General features: G+C 40.1%; 1 protein-coding gene across 2 annotated transcripts in view; it reads right to left on the bottom strand.

Annotated features, from left to right (window-relative positions):
- STK39 (serine/threonine kinase 39) overlaps positions 1-19,881 on the bottom strand; it is a 2,138,083-nt gene that overhangs the window by 1,003,809 nt on the left and 1,114,393 nt on the right. For both annotated transcript variants that reach the window (XM_044075594.1, XM_044075595.1), the window contains one exon: positions 629-673. In XM_044075594.1, the coding sequence (XP_043931529.1) occupies positions 629-673 (45 nt within the window). The remainder of the gene's footprint in view (positions 1-628; positions 674-19,881) is intronic.

The following is a 19,881-nucleotide window of genomic DNA, read 5'->3' as shown; positions in this document are numbered from 1 at the left end:
TGATGTGGATGATTACATTTATGGATATAAAAACAGCACATAAAATGACTGTACACATTCTGCAGTGTATTCTGGAGATTTTACTTAAAAGCATGAATAAGTACAGAAGCAAAATCTCCAGAATAGACTGCAGAATGTGTACAGTCATTTTATGTGCTGTTTTTATATCCATAAATGCAATTATCCACATCAAATGATAACCAAAGGATACCATAATCCAGATACATCACAGGTGTATTTTACTTGTGTACTTATTCATGCTTTTTTTTTTTTTTTTAGAAAGCCGCGGTGGTATGGTGGTAACGTTGTTACCTCACAACAAGAGGTTCTCCCGTTCAATTCTCAGCGTGGCTTGGGAGTGCCTTCTGTGTGAAGTCTGCATGTCCTCCTCGCAGTTGGGTAGCATTTGAAAGACATGCGTGTGTAAATGGGCATGTCTTCGTTGAAGGTTGGGCGACGAGCTGGTACCTCGGCATTTCGTAAAAATCTACTGCCAATCATTGGAGGACCAGAGTTCTGCTGTGGTGACCCCTTACTGGGAAAAAGCTGAAAGACAAACAACAACTTATTCATGCTTTTGCTTACTTGCGTATCAGTTATGAAAACTAAAAAGCACCAACTAGCTTACCTCTCCACTTCCTGCTTCTTCTTCTTCTTCTGATAGTCTTCGTGACTGAGAAGTAAATATTATATAGTTAAAAAAAACACAGCAAAATTTAAATTTATAATTGCTAATTAACTTCCTGTAGTGCTTTCAAATATCAATGTAACAGGAATAAGAAGAAGTCACTGCCAGTTTTCTATTACCTTCGTGCAGACACAAATTTTCATTAATTTCTGCTTGCATGTCACTACTTTTCTGATAGTGAAACTTAGGTAATCATTTTCATTTATGTTATTTAATTCTATATCTTTGTACCCTTGCTTTTTCTATATGCATAACTTATTAAACATCCATTCATTCACTCATTAACTTATTGCCTGTTTAATCAAATTCATGACTGTGGGAAAGCCAGAGTCTGTCTTGGCACTCAGAGGTCAGAAGACAGATAAAATCATCCTCAATGAGGTAGCAAACCATTGGATCATGTAGAAACATGCATCCCTCACACACACACACACACACACACACACACACACACACACACACACATATGGCATGTACAACTACTGGCAATTTGGAGGGTTGAGATTTTTATTTTTTTTTATTTTAACATTTGTTTATCAGGAAAGTCCAACTGGGACAGAGCCCATTTTCAGCGGAAGCCCAGGGAGAAATGCTCTGGATGCAAGTCTTTGGAGATGTAAGAGAAAAAACACAGGACCTAGTGAAAACCCACATGGACACATGTAAGATATGCAGACTCCTCAAAGAAAGCAAGACAGCTGAAACCAATCTGAAGAATCAACCACTGTATAAGTGTATGACAATGATGCAAACTACTGTGCTATTGTGCCACTTATCTCCTACCTTAATCTCCTTAATAAGTATAGCTGACACTACTGGAGCTGAAGAGGGCTTTATGATCCTTTACAAAAACAAACTATAAGCAGATATAATTTTTAGAAAAAAGATTTTCACACAGGTTTCAAACAGTTCAATATAGGGCAGAGGTATTGTGTCTGCTGTGTGGAAAGTTAAAGCTCAGACTATCATCTAGATGACCATGGAGTAGTGGCCCTGGCCCTGGAGAAGTGAGCAGGTAGGATGGGAGAAAGCGATTGGTCCGGACTTGGCCATTCTGGTAAGAGAGTAGCAGTCTAGTCTTTTGCATGGTCAACACCTGTCATAGTAGTAGTTGGTGTAAAACTTGTAGCATTATGGACCAAGGATACGGCCTGGCTCTAACAAGCCATTCTTTGTAGTTTTCATGGGGCAAATGTACCTGACATCAAATGCATCAGGGCAAAGGTAGTGCAGACTGACACAGCAACAAAAGTACCTTCAAGAGGTAAATAGGATTTGCAGAAAAATCTCTCCTCTCGGTAACAGAAAGTGCTGTAGGTCTCCTTAAATATGGAGAATCCAAGTATGGGGAGGTAAATCCAAACAGTCAGGCTTCTGAGACCACAGCATTACCAATCAAAGAAGGAAACTATGTGGTGGGTAATTGGGATCAAAGCATGGTTTCTTGGATGGTGGTCATTACTCTGAGGTTCCCACCCATCAATCCAGTCAAAGGATGATCACCATATGGATACCCACCTCTGGAAAATGTAGACACCTCACAGAATGAAGTGGTGTGAAAATCAGCTGGTGTGGACTGGAGAAATGACTAGGCAGACAGGAGCATTGACTTGATGGTCAGCAGGCACAGTGGCAGACAGTACATAAAATCAAAAAATCAGAATACAGGACTTTCATGGATTACAGAAAAAGGCTAAGAAGCTAAAAATAACATACAAGAAAGGATCACTGAAAAGTATAACTGATCTGCAAAAAGTGTGAACACAGAAACTGGTATGCTGCAGATATGTCAAAAACAAATGAAAAAATGGTTTAGAATTATTTAATTACAATACCTGGGCAAAGGGTACTAGCATCATAATGAGGACGTCGGAGGCTTGGGTAGCTAAAAGAGTGGACATCTACAGGGGGTGATTAAAGACAACATGTATAGGGAAGGGATGATGGTGGAAATGTAATATTTGGCAAAAAAGCAGTGTTGCAAGGAAAGCAGGTTTATAATTTATCATAGAGAGAACAGATTATATGAAAACTTAAAAAAAATCAAAACATCAAGCAGGCATCAACCAGAAGGTAGATAAATGTGCAAATACTGAACTGATTGCTGCAATCACTGACTGTAGTACTTATATTTAGGCATAGAAAGGCAGATGCTTGATTAGACCCTGGTTGTGTTGCAAGTCAGCAGCATTCAAGGTGTGTGTGTGTTTTGCAGGGGTATGCCTTAACTAATAAAGCAACATAACGTCTGTGCTCCCTGCAACTGGGAATATAATCTGCTAATCAAACCATTATTTGGATTCTTCCTTGCATTTTCATGTAGTGCTGTAAGATTATCATCTGTCATTTCAGTGGTCTACTTTCTTTCACTGCTGTCTAGCTGTCCAGTTACAAGTTAAAGAGTAGCCTTGGACAGATCACATGTGGGTGGCATCATGAGATAAACTTTCAACTATTGCAAAAAGAGTACACAAACCCAAAAGTCTGTTTTGACAGATTAAATTGTTGACCTCACAGCCTTTGAGTTCAAAGTTTTCCAGACACTGTTAAAATCAAAGCTGTCACTGTTCATAACCAGACAGTGACAGAGACAAAACTTTTTTTGTTTGTTTTTTTTTTTTTTTTTTTACTATTGGCTATTTCTGTGCACTGTACACAGTTCTAGAATATGTAAGGCACTTTTCTTGCCCACCAGATCTCCATGCTTCAGAGGCCAAGGATCTGAAGAACAGACAAAGAAGGAACAAGTTTAGTGTAGTCAGCTTAAAAAAACCTGTGTGTGTGTGTGTGTGTGTGTGTGTGTGTGTGTGTGTGTGTGTGTGTGTGTGTGTGTGTGTGAGGTGGTGGTGGTAGTGGAGGGGCAAGATGCAGGTGCTTTCCTGACTGCTAGCCTCCTCAAGACATCAAATCTGGGCCACTTTTTCTTTACTATTGCTACAACAAACTATCATGGTCTACTAGGCTAGAAGCAATAAACCCTAGCAATAAAAAATCAGTATAAAACTGACTGTTAATGGGTTGTTAGATTTTAAAAAATTTTCCATAGAATACCCTTGCCAAAAATATTGGAGGAGCAAATGGCTATAACTAAGGACATTAATCTTTTGAGCTGGGATGCAGGATCTGAATTGCCTAGACCGAGTAAGGCCTTAATAATTTTTTATTTTATTGACTGCAAAAAAGCAATTACTAGAAAATGGAAATCAAACTCCCAGCAAGCTGTATTTGAAGTACTGAATATTGTAAAATAGGTAAAAGAACTAGAAATGGGATCTTTAGAAAAGGGAAGGAGCAAATCACATAGAAATAAATGAAATTTGTGAGAACAATTCATGCAGAATAATGTTAAGGGAGAGAAGTAAAGTTTGAGGGATATCAGGAATTGGGCAATTTATGTAATATGTTGGACTAAATGACAGTTGTTTGTTATAAAGGAAGAAAACATATATGTAATGTACAATGTATGTTTTCTTTTCTAGTAATGCAGATGTTAAAAATAACACTTCCTGCTGATGTGGTTTGCTAGTTGAGGAACAGCTGGTCAAGACTTCCTGTGTACAACTTATTTTTCCACACTTGACTCCCAACTTCTTCATATCCTTTACCTGTGGCCTTTTGTGCTGTTCATCTCCTGATCTCCACTAAAATCTTCATCTGTTTATCTAACAGGTTTAGTCATAAATATCCTAGTGCCTCACCCCTACCAGAAGTTTATATAACAGATTAATTTTTACTGTATCAGTTATTATTAAGGTAACTATTTTCCACATCTGTGATTGGGATTCTCTCTCTCTCCCACCACTTCAAGTTTATCTATTTATCTGAAGCTGCAATGACTAGGGGCATGCTATCCTTCTGCATACATTACGAGGTTATGAACTGCACAAGGTGAGCATATCTCGCTTAAACCCAAAATGTCACATCCTCAACTATTGAATGAGCATATTTACTGCAGCTCAAGAACAGCAGTGAGGATCCATAGCCTTGATACTGTTACAAGGACATATATAAGTGCACTTGTCCAACTTACAAGGAAATCCAACAGCAGACATGCACAAAAGGACATGAGAAGGGTATCTGTGGCCCACGAAAGACGGTTCATTCTTATGGCAGTTGAAAGAGTAAAATTCGACGTTATACACTGAGGACCTTCTTTAACTACAGAAGGGCTAAAAAGAATTTAAAACAGAGTATTCTCCAAGCATGGTAAGAGCTAGAGAATGTCAAAATCTCAGCAGGATGTCCTGAAGTGCTTAGCTGACAAAGGAGGCCCAGTTTCTAGAGTTACAGTCCAAACCATATTGCTTGGTGAAAGTGTGAACCGACAACAAAGTGTCCCTTGTACAAATGTCTACAAGGAGAGATGACCTTGATACAAGCAGTGGAAGCAACCATGCAGTTGTGATAGTGGAAGTGGAGATATTATTTACAGTGTTTAGTTCTCTGTATGATGGCAAATGATACACTTCAGATAACAATCCCCTTAGACAGAAATAGTGTACTGACCACAGAATAATTGTCCCAAGATATACAGGTAATTGAGATAAGTCACCGGCATCAGCACACCTCCTGACTGGTCTACAAAAGGTTAATTTCCTAACCAAATGGAGAAAATCTTTCAGTTCACATATTATTTGATGGATGCAGAGATTTCTGCAACTTCAGTAACCTTGATATCCCCCACTGGACAGTTCTTTGTGATCTGAGGATCAAAAAAAAAAGCTAGGCCTTAAGGTTGATGGTCATTCAGTTCTGGCAGATTTTCTTGGTTTCAGCTGGGAAGGCTTCTAGTACTATAAGATACTGAGGCTACAACAAATTCAACACCATGGGGCAATAAAAATGAACTTTTGGCATTCTTTGAGTTCTGTGATGTGGAAGTGAACCAGAGAAGATGCTAGAAAGACTACTGACCTCTTGTCATGGAAGGGAAAACACTGCCATTCCTATCGTCTACTTTCCCTCTTGCACCACAAATAGATGAGGCATCAATTCTTTCTTGTCACAGGAAAGACAACAGTGCCAATGTTAATTTTCCCTTTCCCTACTCCACTACATGTAAATAATATTCAGCTCACTACAAAGATGTAGTAAATGTTAAACGCATACAAATTACTACTTTTATACAGTTAGGGTCTTCCTAGGAGTCTGTAGAGAAAACGAGTATTGATGAAAGGTGAATCAAAATATCATACAGGAAACAAAGCAGCAACAGTACAAAACAGAGAAAAACATCATGCATGTCATTAAACAACATTTTTGTAGGATTGCACTCTCCAGTCTGAAGGAAATGTTTCAAAAGTCCAGATATCTAAATATAATAACTCCAAGTTTAAAGAAATTAAGAAGAAAAGGGAAAATACAAAACTCATCCCTTCCTTTACTTCAAGGTACCCAATTTCAATAGTATTTAAAAGCATTAGAAAAGACAAATGTGACACAGTTAAATATTGCTAATCCAAGACTTCACTTAAAGGAATATATTTCAAGCGTTAATAGATTTTACATGAAAATTGTTAGTACTCCCACTTCTACGTTATTACTGCTTCAAACTCACTCTTGATTGCACTTTTATTTTTAAGTAGTTTATCAGCGGGCTTCGATCAAGTTTACAGTTCTTACTGTATTTAAGATTTTTTATTATGATGAAATAATTAATACTTTAAGCCTAGTTCTGCTCCACAGAGAGATGAAGTCCTGACTACAACCCATATCACCCAAGTTTGAGTTGTGTCTCAGGTACTGAAAGTACCTGGTGTGTGCAGAGGGGGGGGGTAGGAAACAGCAGCTTACAATGGCTTGCCCAGCTTGGAAGGAGACAAAGTTCCCCACCAACTAGTTCTTCCATTCAAGTGGAAGTTTATACTTGACAAGAATGGGGGAAGGGCTTGATTTGCCAAGCCAGTGCTGGCTGATCTTAGGTACATGGGGTGTGAGATCACGCACACATCATGGAAGGGGTATATGATACCCAACAGTGATGTGGTATTCACTTCAGCTATCTTGGAGTAGGGATTGGGCTTAATAAAAACACCTCAGATTATCTGGTTGGTAAAAGTTTTTATGGTTTGGATCCTCAGACAGTCCAGCAAAAGTGTCAAATATGGGGAAGCAGAGATGAGGAGAGAATTGCTGTTGATAGTGGTCCACACCCTTGTGTTTCCCCAGGGCTGCTAGTCTAGGCTTCCTGCAGCAGGGGGGCACATGTGTGGAGCTGATGATAGCCTGACCATCCCTAGATAGGCATGCCACAGGAATGTTTTATGCCTGTTGCTTCAATGGCTGTCCTCCAAGATGGGTCTCACCTTAGGGTGGGGGATGAATGAATGAGTTCTAGGTGGACTAGGGAGGCTTGATGACTTGCAGGTATTTGTGTGTGTGTGTGTGTGTGTGTGTGTGTTTGTGTTCACATAGCATGTACATGACAGTATCAAGAATATTTGTGGCAGACCAAAACCCAAGATAAATTGTGGTTGCCTAAGTGAAACTGTACTAAACTATAAAACAAAAAGCCCAAGCTGGTAGAAACCAGGAAAACTGTCCAAAATTACAAAACTATTTATTTGTGGTAGACAATCTACCCTTAACATTTTCATTCTCAATAGGTTTTTGACTCAGTCCTCCTCATTATACCGATAACTCGGAATTCCAAGTTCACTATAAATAATCACATCTTTTTTGATTGACTTGTGAATATCTGAACCCAAAACATTTAAAACCTTAGGTTACTAGTCAAATTCGAAACACTCTTAAGATCATGAAACATAAAAAAAACATTCTTTTTGCAGGGAATAAGCCCCCCCCCCTTTCCATCTCTGAGTGGGGGGAGAAGCCACTAGAACTTGGAACTATATATTATTTTGGAATATATTCAGAACATCGAATGTTCAGAATGGTTAGCCAGTGAAATTAACACTGAAACATCAACACTCAAAACATTGACAAAACATAAAAAAATGAATAAAATGTGCTATGCAGGAGGCAAGCTCCTCCTGTGTCCCCCATACCACCTACAAATACTTACATATACCACCTCAAAGATTGCACTACAGCATGGAAAGGCAAAAATCCTCCCCCTGCCATACTGCGATCTCAGACAACTTACAGGCTTCTTAAAAACAGTTGCTGAAGTTAGCTGACATTTGAGTGTTGGCCTTTAGGACTTGGTTTTGGCCTTTAGGACTTGGTCTTTGCGGCTTTGATATTATATTCTGAACATTTAACATTCTGAATGTTTCCCATAATTGCTGGGACTGCACAAAGTCAGAAAACAGGGAGAAAGTGAGGAAAATGCAAATTTCACCTTCTCACTTTTCTTCGATTCTAGTACAGTGACTATATTTTTAGGATTGATGCTCTGAGTCTCAGAGCTATAGCTTTCTCATCTACCACCCACTGCCACTCCATGACAGCCAGGTTTGACCTTCCCTGATCTACACCCCTCCATCAAACACTGAAGATAAAAAAAAAAGTCCATTCCCCAATATAGCACTCCTTAGCCAGGTCCGTTCTCCAACATGAGCTCCTGAAATTCAAGTTATCCAAGATCAGGCATGATAAAAAGGAGCTTCAGTCCTGACAGCAAAAGCAGTATAAGATTTCTGTACTGGCATTCAGAAATTCTGGTATGGAAAGAAATGTCCATACTGCGCTACTAACACATCAGCATTTGCCAATCGCACCCCCTAACACCTTGCTCCATTCACCCCACCTTAGCTGCACTTCTACTTATCCTCACTCAAGTATCCAGTGGCATACAGTAGATCTCTCCTCTAAATATTTAAAACATTTCATAAACCTATACAAATAAGGATGAGAGTATTATATATATTTTAGAGAAGAAGCAATGCAAGTTAGGCAAAAACGAAAGCAGTCATGTTTAAGGAGAAAATCCAGGTAAAAGTAAGAAACACAAAAGAACTTCTGAAGCTAATACAGCCACAATGGAAGATAAAGAAAACAAAAATAGGGCAGAAAAAAATAAGAGAACAAAAATGTAACACGTATAGCACAAAAAAGGAGAAAAAAAATATAACATGCTACTTTATTTTATTTTACATTTGTTTACCAGGCTAGTCCAACTGGATACATGTCCATTTTCAGTAGAGGCCCGGGGAGATGAGCTCCACATTAAGCTAATAAAACAGGACAGCAAAAACTTAAAAAAATATTTAAATTCATTGTTGATGGAGATTTTCATCACAGAACTTAATTTTACAGAACTTGACTACAGAATTTAACAAAGCAGTACAGTACTATTTACATGTTAAAGGGTTTGACATTCAATATAAAATATATTAGGAAAGAAAGTACGGATTGAAATGAAGTATTAAGGTTGCTTAAAAAAATATAACACTGAAAAAAATAAGAAAAGTTTGCATATATACACTTATACAAATATTACACTCAAAGTAAAAAGATAGTTGGCCTATATACAACGTGGAAGACTTGTGCTCACAGCAGAATGAATGTTGCAAAGTACATAGTTAGTGATAGTTCCCCGAGAATAGGAGACTAAATTGGGAGAAAGGGAAGGATTACGAATCCCACTTTATGGAGTCTGGGTGAGAGGTATACAATAATGTTGTACCGGGGAGTATTAGTCAGGGTTAGTACATGTGCATAGCCATTGTGTTTTTAGGAGGATTTTTAGTTGCATTTTGAAGAGTGGTAATGATGACAGTGATGCAAGTTTGGTGGGAAGCCTGTTCCAAATCTTCCCCACAGAATTTGAGAAAATAGAATCACCTGCTTTGTTGTGGGATTTCTGGATGGTAACCAGTAATTTATTTGCTGAGTGAAGGGTAATAAGATTTATGTAGGGGAGATAAGGCTACAGAGAATAGGAGTATTACTAGGATGGTACAGAATCTTATGGGTGATGGTGAGTTGTTGAAATTCCAGCTGGTTTTGCAGTTCTAGCCATCCTAGCTGTTTGAGATTTAAACAATGGTGAGTTCTAAATGGGGAGCCAGTAGCAAATCTGGCAATATTGTTATAAGAAGTTGCCAGCTTATTAAGGTTGCTTTTGGAAAGATTTGTATAAATGGGGGAGGCATAGAGGAGGGTAGAAATCAGATGGGTATGGGCAATGGTAGTTGTGGCTTCAGGGGTAAGGAAAGCTTTTATCCTGTACAGGGAGCCAAGTTTTCTGTTTACTGTTTCTACTCACTTCTGAGTCCAGTAATTGTATACCTTGGTCAGACAGATAGATAAAGAGATAGATCAATCAATAAACTAATAAATAAATGAAAAAGGCAGCTGCTCAAAAAAGTGTATGACCAACTTTCTCTAAAATTTATTCAGATGAAGAAAAGTTCAAAATCCTCCAGAAGACCCTATACAGCAGACATTGCTATTTACTTTTAGGGTTATTTTGGTTGGAAAATCCACAGAATATCTATCGAAAATCAAATCCCACAGCAGGACACCCTATATTATATTTTTTTAATGTTATTTTAGTTATATAATCCCAGAGAACATCCATGAAATACAATCCATACAACAGGAGGCATACGTGGTTTACTACAAAACAACAGTCATCAGCACAGTTGCTGTTGAGCTTGCTGGCAATGCCTTTGCCAATAAGACCAACACTAGTGCATGAGTGAGAGCAAGAACCAGTAGTGGTCTTGCCACCAATGATGGATTACTGTTGCTTTGTAGATGAATGCTTTAAATGTGGCAGGCAGCTTCCCGATTCCAGGCCCAAGTGTAAGTTCTGCTATTCATAGATTCATAAGTAGTTCCCAGACATACAGTTCAAGAGAACATTAATGAGAATACCCAAATTCCTAATGTCTGGTTAAGTGACTTACTCAAAGTCACACTGTAGGCAAATGAAGGCCAAGGGAATCAAACCCTGTACCCCAGGAAGTAGCTCATTAAACAACTCGCAACAATAATCTTCTTCACCAACTACCAGTCTTATTGATCTTTGCCAAGTGTCTGCCAGTCCGTTGAATGTTTTCAAACAAAGATACTGACCTAATTCTATGTATAACGCCCCCCTCCCCCGAAACATGCACACAAACACACTTTTAGGAAATCTCACACACCCAAAACACCAACATTAAAAACAAGAAAAGGACTCCTTAAATGACTTTATCAGACTAGGAAGACACTTTTACATAAAACAGACTGACTTTTTTGAATACTCAATATGATTAATAATCAATTTTGTTCTTTTATGCCATGATCTTGAAGTCCAATATAACAAATTATGTATTAACAAAAATAATTTGATTTAAATATCACTAGTCTATCGGAAATGCAGTTTCATGAAACATTAAAGATATAAAAATAATGTCTTTTCCTACTTTGCTTCAACACCATCCCATTACTTAAATATACTAACCTCTTGATTACATAATCACAGAGAAATAGCAAAGACCATTTACAATGAAACTCATTTCTGTTTTTTTGTTGCCTGAAAAAACACTGAAAACATAACTACAAATTCAGCAAAGCCCAACACAAACACATGTGCAAAACTGATTCTGAAATTAATTCCTGGAACACAATGACCAAAACAAATAAGAAAAAAAAAACATTTAAACTGTCATTCACTTTAAATGGTACTACAAAGAATGCTTTAATAAAATTGTTGTTGATTAAATAACAAGCTCCATTCTTTTCTATGGTCCTCTTCAACACATGTATCTTTAGGGAACTAACAATTTGATGAACCAGCACTATACTTCATTCAGAAAAAGTGTTTTTTTCTCAAATAAAAACAATGCCATGCGTTTCAAAGAAATCACAAGCCAAAAAAGCACAGAAAAATCCAGTCTTAATGCAATCTTTCAAGAACATTAGTAATGAAACCAGTAAAAATGCTTATTCACAGCCACCCATATCAAAGATGACTGAGTATATTAAGATTTGTTGAATTCATGGAACATCCATAACTGAAAGGCAGAGTCATCTAACATAAAGTTATACCCCAGCTTCCAAAGAAAGTGCAGACATATCACCTTTTCATCATAAAAAGAATACAACCCGTGAATTTTTTTCAGAAAGTAGTGTGGACATCATCAAGTCATTTAACTTTTCACATTTCATCAAATCTTGCAGTAAGGACCTCGAATTTCATAATTATTTAACAAACTGCAATACAAGAAGTACAAAATATATTACATATTGCCTCATACAAATATTAGGTAGAAATCAGAGAAAATGATTTATACTGCTGCTACAACAGGAGTGCACATGACTAAATGCACCCCGTGACGTAACAGATGCATCAGTGTAAATGTACCTCTGATGTAATAGATGCAAAAAGATCAACAACAATGATAGTGACCATCTGAAGTCTTGCCTAGGAAAAAAGTACAGTTTTGTACCTACCATAAATGTAGATGTTCGAAGATCCACATTGCTGCAGTCCTAACACTTGGGTAGTCCGCTGTCCTTGGTCGGCCCGAATATCAAAGTATAAGGCTGACGTCGGTCAGGGCGCATTTGACTGACGTCAGGACGTCAGGGTACAAATGCGCATGACCGACGTCATATCCTCAGTCTTTTCTTGCCCCAGATGTCAGAAGACCCTAAAAATAAAGGTCAAAACCAAAAGACAGCAAACAACCAACCAACCACCCCTGCGCTAACTATATGTACAATATATACAATATACACAAAATGTACAACCCAACCCACACAACCGCCTCTAACTACAGAGGGGAAGGAGGGAGGGTATTGGACTGCAGCAATGTGGATCTTCGAACATCTACATTTATGGTAGGTACAAAACTGTACTATGTTCTTCATCTCACATTGCTGCAGTCCTAACACTTGGGTAGAATCCCAAAGCAGAGGTAAGGGAGGATGGCTAACTACAAGGAAGCAGGAGCTGCCAAAATGCCCTGCAAAACAGCAGTGGCAAAACCAGCCCTGGACTTAAAGTGGCAGGTGATAATGCCTAGAGAAAGTATGTACAGAACTCCAAGTAGCTGCCTCCAAAATATCCTTGGTTGCCACTCCCCTCAAAAAAGCTGTTGAAGTGGCAGTAGCCCTAGTGGAATGAGGCCTAATCCCAGCTGGAATCTCCTTGCCATGATGGGAATAACAGAAAGTAATGCAAAACCCAATCCACTTAGAAATAGTTTGTTTTGATACAGGCTTGCCCTGAGAACTCAAGGCAAAAGAAACAAACAACTGCTGAGACTGCCTGAACCCTTTAGTTCTGTCCAAATAATAACGCAACTGCCTGTGGACATCTAAAGTGTGCAAAATCTTTTCCCCTTTATTTTAGGGATTAGCATAAAAAGTAGGCAAATGAATAGTTTGGTTTAAAGCCACACTAGAAACCACCTTAGGCATAAAGGAAGGATTAGTACGTAATGATACCCTATCCTTATGGAAAATCAAGAAAGGCTCAACTGCCATAAGGGCCTGTAATTCAGAAACCCTTCTTGCAGAGGTAATGGCCAACAAAAAAGCAGTCTTCCAAGATAAATATTTCAACTCAGCAGTAGCTGCAGGCTCAAAAGGTTGTAGAGTGAGTTTCTCCAACACAAAATTGAGATCCCAAGCAGGAGTAGGAGCTCTTCGTGGGGGTCTTATATTCTTTGCCCTCTAAGAAATTGCTTGAACAAAGGATGAGAAAACAATGGTGGGTTGCAATCATAGTGAGCTGAAATTGCTGCAGCATGAACTTTAATAGAAGAGAAAGACAAACCTTTGTCCAGTAACTCAGTAAGATATTGAAGAGCCACACTCAAATTAGGCTCAGAAACATCAAAATCTTTTGCTGCACTCCAAAACAAAAATCTCTTCCATTTGTCTGCGTACACTTTCCTTGTACTAGGCCTCCTAGCTTCCAAAATAACATTCAAAACTTGCTGAGGAAGTGGAGGCCCACTTTGGTTCAAAACAGAATATGCCAGGCTGTTAGGTGCAGAGAGTGAAGCTTGACATTTAGCAAATGGCTGTCCTCCTGCGACAACAGGTGTGGAATCAAGGCAAAGGCCATGGAGGCTTCCGCACCAGACTTCTCAGTAATGGGTACCAGTGTTGTCGAGGCCAATCCGGAGCTATTAAAATCATCCTTGGCTTGTCCTGTCTGACCTTTAGAAGTACCTTTGGGAGGAGAGGCAGAGGTGGAAAGGCATATACATGAAGATTGCTCCAATTGAAAGAAAGAGCATCCACTTTCCAAGCTGTGGGATGAAACCTTTTGTGCAAAACTTTGGCAGCTGATGGTTTAGTGGAGAAGCGAACAGATCTATGTCTGGAGTTCCCCATGACACTGTCAATTTCTGAAATACATGAGGATCCAATTTCCACTGTGGGGATCCATAATTGCCTGCTCAACACATCTGCTAAGGAGTTCTGTGCTCCTGGCAGAAACCTTGCCTGAAGATTGAGCTGTAAACTGAGAGCAGTCTCCCACAAAATCATTGCTTGCCTGCATAGAGGATAAGAATGCGTTCCCCCTTGCTTGTTGATGTACCACATGACAGTTGTGTTGTCTGTTAGAATCAACACCTGCCCTGGAAGAAGCAATTCCTTGAAAGCAATCAATGCAAACTGGACTGCTAACATCTCCTTCATGTTGATATGTAGATGTTGTAGTCTGACAGGCCACTTGTTTTGTATCCATTTTCCATTTAGATGAGCTCCCCAAGCTTTGTCTGAGGCATCTGTCGTTAAAATCTGACTCGCCTCTGGCCGGGTCACAGAGAGTCCCTTGTTTAGGTGACATTCCTGAGCCCACCACAAAAATTCCTTTTGAATGCAAGGTATTATTTGAATGACAGTGTCTAGATCCTGGCAGTGCTGTGTCCATACATTTTTGAGATACCATTGTAGCTTCCTCATATGCAGTTTGGCATTGGGAAGCACCAGAATACAAGATGCCATGAACCCTAAGGCTTGAAGGACTGTCCTTGCAGTCAGCCCGGACTGATGAGATAGTTGATGGAAGTAAAGGGATAGACTCTTTTGTTTGTCCGGGGTTAAAAGGCCATCTGGGATGCTGTATTCAGTCTCACACCCAGAAAGCACATGTCTTGAGAGGGTACTAGACTGGACTTTATTTCGCTCACAGAATACCCTAGGCATCTTAGCACTGCTATCACATAATCCAAATGATGAAGAAGCTCTTCTCTTCCTTGAGCCAGAATTAGGCAGTCGTCCAAATAAGGATAGATCTGTATTCCTTTTTGTCTGAAGAAAGCTATCACTGGAGCCAGAACTTTCGTGAACACTCTGGGCGCAGTAGATAAGCCAAAGGGCAATGCAGAGAACTGATAGTGAGAAGTCCCAGCTCGAAAACGCAGATACTTCATGCAACTTAGTCTGATAGGAACATGAAGGTAAGCCTCCTTGAGATCCAAAGTTACCATCCAATGATCTTTGCCCAGCAGAGGTAAAAGCTGCTGCAACGTCAACATTTTGAACTTGGGAATGTCCAGATAAGTGTTGAGGATAGATAAATCCAAAATTGGTCTCCACGTGTTCCCCTTCTTTGGTACTAGGAACAGGCGAGAATAAAATCCTAGGCCCACTTCTGGCAGAGGGACCGACTGTATGGCCCCTAGTTGGAGCAACAGAGAAACCTGTTTGTGAGCCTCTAGTCTTTGTGGAGGAGGAACGTCCGGCATGCCTCTGAAAGGAGGCAAGGTATGGAAATAAAACCTGTAGCCGTGGTGAATGATATCCAATACCCATCTGTCCTGGGTAATTAAACTCCAATTTTCTTTGAAAAGTGCCAACCTTCCTCCCAAAGGTGCTGCCAGACGAGCAGGCTCTGGCAGCTGAAAAGGTAGGTCATTGGGTCTGCTGACGAAAGGACTGACCCCTGCCCTCACCCGAAGCCTGTGCAGGAGAATTCCCTGTTCTAGGCCTGAAAGAGCCCTGGGCTCTGCCCTTACCACGTCTAGATCTACCCCTAGACTGTGAACCATAAGAAGGATACGTCCACCCTTTAGTAGGCCAATTTCTACTAAACTTTGGAGGCTGGACCTGCAAAAAATCTTTAACAGTCTGCATAGACTTAGCCTTGTCTTCCATTTTCTTTAAGACTGTCTCAACAGGAGGACCAAACAACATGTCAGATTGTAAAGGAGCATCTAAAATCCTTGTCTTAACATGTTCAGACAAATTCTGATCCCTCAGCCAGGCGTGCCTGCGAAGGACTGACCCAGTGGCAGCCACCCTAGACGAGGCCTGTACAGCATCAAAACCACATTGCAAAGAATGCTTACCCACCTGTTCAGAAACATGCACTAAATCTTGCAACTCCTTACAATCAATACCTACTGCCAGAGCATCAACCTTAGACTTCAATAGTGAAAGGAGATAATTTTGGTATTTCAACATGTGAAACTGGCAATTCAGAGCCCTCATAGCAAGAGTGGAAGAAGTATAGACTTTCTTTCCCCATCTATCCAAGGCCCTAGCCTCCTTGTCTGCAGGAACCGGATTCTTAACAACAGAAGCCTTCACACCTTTAGGCCCCTGGCTAACAGTCTCTGGGTCTGCCCTAGGACTCTTAAAAAGATACTTATGAGCTTCAGGCACCCTGTAATACCTATCCGCTTAACAGGAGCAGGAGGCAAAGAATCAGGATTAAGAGAAGCTTCTGTAAAAACATCGTCCACTACATCCAAAACAGGAGGTATAGCCAAAGGCCTATGCTGGGGTAAAACAGAAATTCCCTAAGCCTTTTCCTGGAATCAGAGAAGTCCTGACCCTCCCACTTAAAATGCTCCCTCATGGAATGAAGAGTTTCTGAAATGAAAAATCCTCAGGAGGAGTAGCAGAAGGAGTAGAATCATCCACATCAGAATCAGAATAAGGAGAGTACTCCTGCAAGTCTTCAGCCGAAGACTCTGAAACATCTGAAGCCTGCTCAAAACCCCCCAGCTCAGGATCCACCCTAGGTCTCTTATCAGGAGGGGGCATAGAACCCTAATCAAAGTAATCAAATCTTCTGCCATTTTAAGCATATGCTTCTTGGGCACAGTACCTGAGGAGCTAGGGGTAACACCAACTGAAGCCAAACCTGGCCTGCCCCATGGGGGAAGCCTTTGAAACAGAAGGAGAGGGCCTAGCCACCTTGGGAAGGGAGGGGAGTATAGTAAGATGAGAAGCCCCCTCAGCCTGACTAGTCTCCTGAGAGGCCACATCCTGCAATAATAAGGTCCCACCCTGGGAACACAAAGAAACCTCCGGTGGAGCCACCGGCTCCACCGACACCTCCAAAGAACCGGCGTCTGGTACAGACGGTTCTTCTAGCCTAGGCTTAACTGCCTTGTCCTTGCGCTTCTTCGAAGAAGCGGGCGGAGCATCCGACGGCATTTTATAGTTGCACCGCTTCCCAAAGACTAACCTTGCACAATCCAACCTTCTCTTTATAGTGCGTTTATTAAATCTAGCACAAGAGCGACAGCCAACAACGTCGTGCTCAGGCCCTAAGCAAGGAATACACAAAGTATGATAATCTCTATGCGGTATCTGTTTCCCACAAGAAATGCAATTATTAACTTTTTCTGACATCCGTAAATGACTGAGGCAAGAAAAACAAAATATTCCCCAACGGGGTACTTAGCCAACTTTGAACTCGGTCTGAAACTGCTAAATCGAAAAATCTCAGAACGCCAACCAGCACTTGCAATACTGCTTCTGCATCGGACCATGCGGCAAAAAAGACTGAGGATATGACGTCGGTCATGCGCATTTGTACCCTGACGTCCTGACGTCAGTCAAATGCGCCCTGACCGACGTCAGCCTTATACTTTGATATTCGGGCCGACCAAGGACAGCGGACTACCCAAGTGTTAGGACTGCAGCAATGTGAGATGAAGAACATCCTAGAGATCTCCAGAAAACACAGTAGTCTAAAGTCTCAATTCACTAGGGACAGTGATTGGCCAGACTGTTGAGGAAACGTGGTCTGAACTAGAGGGAAAGGGAGAAAACGAGGACAGCAATGAGACAAATGTTTCACATCCTAGTGCATGAATATTCCAGGAATTTTCTAGTATCAAGGAAACTTTTCTATAGAGAATGCTGTAACCAGCCCAACAACAGCAAAAGGAAGTAAAGCAAAAGTCCCTTTAGGAAGTTATCAATGACAACAACAAGGAAGGTTTATGTGTCTCCCCCACTTATGATGCTGCTAGTCCCTCCATGTGGTGGAAGATGTCTTCATTTTTTTCAACAAATGGTAAAATATTTCAAATAAATGAGCTCTCTAGGAAATATTAACCCCCGACAGAGCTCCTCCCTCTAAAAAGAGACACATATTGCCTTGACTGAGGACAGATGTCTAGCTGCACATTCAACCTGTTACACAAAAAAAAAGAACGTAAAGTTTCAAGCAGGTTACCATTCAGACAGAAGGTTCACATTGTGCTTAGCTCCATTTATTGCCATTTCTGTGAAAGCAGGATATTCATATTTTCCATATCTGGACAGCAGTTTGGTTGTAGCAAACACACCAATGTTTCCTGTTATAACTGTCAAATACCAGAGTTGTCTGTGGATGTCCAAATTATGAAGAATCCCCTCTCCCCCCTCATTTTATGTTCCAGAAAGTCAGGGTGATGGATAGTTTGGCTCAAAGTTAACTCTTTGTGCAAAAAGAGATAAGGTTGACCCACCATGAAAGCCTGCAATTCAGGCAGTCTTCTTGCAGAAGTCAGATCAATTAGCACAGCTATTTCCCATGTTATGAACCCCAAATAAGTCTGAAAAGCTGGTTCAGATGGAGAAAGAGTTAATTTTTTCCAAAACAAAGTTAAGATCCCAAGGAGAAGCCACCTGTTTCTAGGTGGACAGGTATACAAAACTCCTTTCAAAAACATTTTTACATAAGAATGTATAGGATGGGAGGGATTAATGGGCAGAGATGCTGAAATGGCCAACAAATGAAATTTTATATAGGATTAAGAAAGACTACAGGATAATAACTCACACAAATTTTGTAGAACTACAGAAATGTTAATCTTACAAGGGCTCTTTTTTATTTTTTGGCACCAAGCAGAAAATCTTTCCATTTTGTAATATACAACTTCCTAGTAAGTATTTTTTTCACCTCCATTAATTCCTGCTTCATATACTCAGAAAACAGGTATCTAAAAAGTATTAATACTCATCATCCAGGGAGTTAGATGAAGTTGTTTCAAGGTGGAATGCATCAAACAATGCAAAATATCATGAAAATACCCACCAAAAACACAACAAATAAGTCCAGCTTTTGTGAAAGCTTGTGTTGATTGCCCTTGGCTACTTTCAAAAGAAAGGGGAACCACTGTTGCCAGGGCCAGAAGGGAGCCACAACAATGAACTTTGAAGAGTTCTTCTGAATATTCTGACTGACCCTGCATATCAGTGGAAAATGTGGTAAAGCATACAGGAAAGTTTCTGTCAAAGAAAATGAAATGCCTGTTTTCCAGACATGCTTGAAAGAATCCTGGTGCCAGTTTTGCCATTTTTTTTTTGTTGAGAATAGAGCAAAAAAGATCTAGCTAAGGTTCCCAACAGCTGGATCAACTCCTGGAAGACCCCTCAGATTCAGTTACCATTAATAAGGGTCTATCCTTATCATGCTCACCTTTCTGACACAATGTTTTGCTCTAAAGGAATGTAAGATGACTGTAAAGTGAGATTTGCTGAATTGCTACATCCCAGGCTACGGCAGCTAATATGCACAAAGGGTAAGATCTGGGGCGCCACTGTTTGTTAATGTACTACATCAGTGTTGTGTTATCTGCAATCACTTGTAACAGCCCTGGGGACTACAGATGAATGAAAGTTAAGAGCATTTATACCTGACATCTCTTTTATGTTTTGGTCTCTTTTTTTTTTGTTTTCTCAAAGATTCTGCACTTTCCCTACTAGAGACACTGCTCACCAAGCAAAGTCTGAGGCATCCATAGTTATAGACTGTAATGGAGCTGGAAGAGAAAAATTGGAGACCTGGATTCAGATAAAACTGGTCTCTTTACAACTCTGATATGTCAGGGGATGGTAATGTTAGGACCATACAGATTTTAGCTACCACTGAACCTTTCTCATGAAGAGTCTGGCTAAAGGAATCAGAACAATCAAGGAGGCCATAAATCCTAGTATCCTGAACAATTCCCATGGTGAAGTCCTGGACTGAATGGAAAAACACAGGAATAGCTCTAGATATAGCTCTACTTTTTTTCCTGAGGAAGTAAAGCTCTTTGAACTGAAGTAGC

The sequence above is a fragment of the Protopterus annectens genome, chromosome 6.part1 (assembly GCF_019279795.1).
Source record: "Protopterus annectens isolate FY-2018-M chromosome 6.part1, PAN1.0, whole genome shotgun sequence".
NCBI classification, from domain to species: domain Eukaryota; kingdom Metazoa; phylum Chordata; order Ceratodontiformes; family Protopteridae; genus Protopterus; species Protopterus annectens.
This window is presented reverse-complemented; position numbering and strand designations above follow the sequence as displayed.